The following is a 4322-nucleotide window of genomic DNA, read 5'->3' as shown; positions in this document are numbered from 1 at the left end:
CACAACAGTAAAATGACCAGGTGTGTCAACGCTGTTGTTTGTTTTAAAAGGATTCAGTTGTAAGGCAGACATCTTGCCTCTTATATAAACATTAGGTTGTGGGGTGTTTTGTTTTGTTTGTCTATTTGTTCTTCCTGGCCTGAAACTGGCTATATAAGTGTAGTCTCTGAACTTCTGCTACTCTGGCGTCCACCAGGGGAGGGCTGAGATTAAACAGGCAGTTGTGGGCCTTTTGCCTGGTTTATGCAGCGAACAGAGCTAGGCAAGCACTCTGTCAACTGAGTCACACCCCAGCCCTCAAACACTGGGTTTGTTATTAGTTTGATTATGAAATTTATGGTTAAGCACATTGATTTTCCGACTACCTCTTATTCTACCCCCTTCCCCTTTAAATTTTTAAGGACCCATCTGGCATAGGCTGCAGGAGGAAATATTATGTAGCCAGGGATGAACTTTTGAACCTCTCGTCTCCGAGTGCTGAGATTACAACCGTGCACACAACACACAGCTCTCTTCTCCAATTCTAATGCCAAATATTGTTTTCGTCTTGCAAGTAAAATACGGTTTAGAAGGCTACCTGTTTTGCAGCACCAAGAGGAGGGTTGCTACTGGCATTTATTTATTGACATCCGTGTTCCTTTTTTTACTTTAGCATCCTTAATTGTGTTCTTTCCTTCGACCTACTTTCCCAAACTAAGATTCGATGTGGATTCTTGTAACGCCCAACGGTAACCAGATTTTAGAAAAGCTTTTGTGCCTTAAAAACCCCCGGTTACAACATTAATCATTTCGGTCTGTTTGAATTCTCTCCACACTATTCTTTTCTTGTGTTCGCTGCTAGATTTCCCAGAATGAGAATTGAACCTCTCATTTTGTTCTGACCCAACTGTTTTGTGTGTGTGTGTGTCCCCAACACCTAGTGCGCTTGTTTCCAGGAGGCGTTCTCGGGTTGGCCCAGAACCAGGGCAAGCACCAGCTCTCCACCCTGCCCCGGCCTCCGGCTGTTCCGCAGACCTTGCCCTCGCCCTGGCCCTCGCCGCCGCCGCCGCCGCCGCAGCAGCAGCAGAGGCCTCAGCTTCAGCTCGCTGCAGCACTGCCCCGGCGGTCGCCAGCCCCACACCCGGCCTTTGTACGTGCGCCCAGGCGTGCCAGCGCACCGGGCACGTGACCCCGCCGAACGTGGCATTGTGTTATCACGTGACCCAGGTGCGTACGCGACGGAGCGGGCTGCGAAGATGGCGGACGATGAGGCCGAGCAGGAGCGCCTGAGCGGTGGCGGCTGCGCGGCGGAGCTGCGGCGCCTGGGCGAGCGGCTGCAAGAGCTGGAGCGGCGGCTGTGCGAGAGCCGGGAGCCCGCGGTGGAGGCCGCCGCCGCCTACTGCCGCCAGCTGTGCCAGGTGAGCCCCTCCCCCTCCGCGGGCCTCGGCGGCCGGAGCGCGGGCGGTCCGCGCCTTTGTGTTCCGCAGCCAGGCTGGGCCGGACGGCCTCGGGGCTCCGTGCACGCTCCCGGGCTGCGCCGCGGGCGCCGGGCTGCCCGCCGCGCGCCAGTCCCCCTGTCGCCGCCGGCCGTCGCGCGCAGTCGCTCGGCCTTTGTTGTTGGGTTAGGCTGCGACCGGAGGGTCTTTGTTGATGTTCTCGAGCCAATCCCGCCGGACCTGCAAGCTGGGAGTGGCGGCGGCGTCTGCGCTGCGGCCGTTCCTGCTGGCTGCTCTCCGCGTTGCAAAGGAGCTGTCACCGTTCCATAGTCAGTCGTCCCTTGGGGGCGGCTTTACCAGTGCCTGTTTCGCCTTTACGTTCCGGAAGAGTACGATTTCCGGCCCCCCCCCGTGCACCCCACCCCCACATTTCTTGGGTTCTTTCCTGTTAAGTGTCTTTGGTTGACAAGGGATTTGTGCTTGGGTCAGTTTCAGACCTTCCCATTCTTTTCTTGCCCAAGGACATTGCTTTTCAGCAACGTGTTCTAACTAAGATTTAGAATGTTAGTGACAATCTAAATGTTATCTTATGACAGATATCAGAGTTTGGATCTCCACCTGGTCTTAACGTGTGCTGACTATGGAGGGAGGGAGAACATTGATTAAACTGCCTAGTTGAGGAGGCCGTTTTTTACATAAAGCATGAAACCTAATGGATGTGTCATGCTTAAGATTTTGTTTTGGAAACACTGAGATTTGAACAATGGTGGAGCATTGTAGGATTTCACAGGGATACTTTCACTTGCCAGCCTCCACTTGCCAGCCTCCAGATGCTGAAATCTTTCTAGGGTATCTGATCACATACAGAAGCAGCCCGATTGCCGTATGCATTTTATGCTCATGCATTGATGGTTCGTTATTTAAAAAAAAAAAAAAATAGGACCAAGGATGACTTGTCTACAAATATATGCAGTCAGAAAGTTCGTCAGATCTGGAGGCCACATTACAGAGTCATTGTTTTAAACCTTAGTATTAAAGAAACTTTGAAATTTGCTATTTTTTTATGCCCTGAAATTGCCCTGAGAAATTATTTTAGTAGGATTTACAAATAAGGCTTTCATTTGTTTGTTTGCTTGTTTGTTTGTTTGTTTGTTTGCTTGCTTGTTTTTTGGAGGCAGGGTTTCTCTGTCCCTGGCTGTCCTGGAGCTCACTTTGTAGACCAAGCTGGCCTCGAACTCAGAAATCCGCCTGCCTCTGCCTCCCGAGTGCAGGGATTGAAGGAGTGCGCCACCACGCCCAGCCAAGATTTTCATTTGTAAATGGAGTCCACTTCTGGAGGAGATGTTTTGAGACAGTCTTACCATGCTCTCCTTGCTGGCATTAATTTTGGGTAGTCCTCTTACTTCACCATCCCAAATGCTAGGATTACAGATTTGTGCCACCATGACCAGTTGGGAGCAGACTAAAGTCTACTTTAGGTTGGGATATTAATTCCTTAGTAGAATCCACTGATGATTTACGGATTGATAATACTGTTAAAATGAAGGCTCATGCAATACAGAGTATAGCTTTCTATTTCGTTTTTGAGATCGATGCACAAGTATCATGGTGTGTGTGTTTGTGGTTAAAATGGTACTAGGTACAGCATGCTAGGTACATCACCAGGTTTTACATTCTTCTTGTTTTTCTTAAAGACAGGAATTGTCTGTGTGTGGGTGGCCCTGGCTGTTCTGTAGACCAGGCTGGACTTGAACTCAGAGATTTACCTGTTCCCCTCTCACCCTCTGCCCCACCATGTGCTGGAATTATAGTCATGTGCCACTGCCTGGCGTTTTAAAGTTACTTCTAATGAATAAAACAGTTAAAAAAAAATAAAAAATAACTTCCGATATTGGTTTTATTAAGTGATAAATCTTAAGGTATATAAGTCGTTTTTATTACCTTGCTGATAAAATCAAATCGTAATGAAGTAATCATTGGTGGTTTTCAAAAATTAGAAATAGTAATTTATAGTGAGGATGTATTGGCCTTACATTCAGTGGATGCTGACCTTAAATCTTAGCTTTTCCTGTTTCCATCTCACCAGTTCCTGCATCCCAGGTGTGTCCCATGGTGTTGGTGTTGGGTGTCATTCCATGCTGAGGGGCAAACCCAGTGTCTCTTGGGTTCGAGGCTTGTCCTCTAAAGACTGATTTATGCTTCCTACCCCAGTATTATAAATTATAAGAGTGATCTCCAGAGCTCTAATCCTGTATTTGAGAGGCCGAGGCAGGCAGGTCAGAGTTTAGGGCCATCCTGGGCTACATAGTGAGTTCCAGATTATAGCATAAGACAGAACAGAGAGTCGGGGTTGGGCTCCAACTCAAATATCCTTAGAATTTTGTCTTAGTTAACATGGGATGTAATGTTAGATGTAGGAGGAGCTAGAAATTAAATCCTGTTTTCTAACCTTGGAATTACAGTTCGACCTTTCTATGTCTTTCTCCAGTAGACCTGGGCTGTCCACATGCTTCAAGAAAGCCAGGATAAATAAACGTTTGGCAGTCACTGGACTTGAGCTAATATTCTGTCAGCATTGAGGCTCAGTTTTAAAGTCCACAACTTTGTGCTTATTTAAAGATTGCTCTGTCATATTTACATTTATTTGTGTCTGTGTGTATCTCTGTGCATGTGCCATAGCATGCAGAGGTGAGAGGGAAGCTTGCAGGAGTTAGTTCTTATCTTAGTCAGGGTTTCTATTCCTGCACAAACATCATGACCAAGAAGCAAGTTGGGGAGGAAAGGGTTTATTCAGCTTACACTTCCATATTGCTGTTCATCACCAAGGAAGTCAGGACTGGAACTCAAGCATGTGAGGAAGCAGAGGCCATGGAGGAATGCTACTTACTGGCTTGCTTCCCCTGTCCT

At 48.0% G+C, this 4322-nt stretch overlaps 1 protein-coding gene across 1 annotated transcript in view; it reads left to right on the top strand.

Annotated features, from left to right (window-relative positions):
- Positions 1-1212: 1212 nt before the first annotated feature.
- The window catches only part of Znf292 (zinc finger protein 292), an 86687-nt gene continuing 83577 nt past the window's right edge, over positions 1213-4322 (top strand). The window contains exon 1 of the mRNA XM_021161175.2: positions 1213-1397. Within this exon, the coding sequence (XP_021016834.1) occupies positions 1236-1397 (162 nt within the window). The 5' untranslated portion in view covers positions 1213-1235. The remainder of the gene's footprint in view (positions 1398-4322) is intronic.

Source organism: Mus caroli, chromosome 4, assembly GCF_900094665.2.
Source record: "Mus caroli chromosome 4, CAROLI_EIJ_v1.1, whole genome shotgun sequence".
Taxonomy (NCBI): Eukaryota; Metazoa; Chordata; class Mammalia; order Rodentia; family Muridae; genus Mus; species Mus caroli.
The sequence above is the reverse complement of the archived record's forward strand: the minus strand, read 5'-3'. Positions and strand labels throughout refer to the sequence as shown.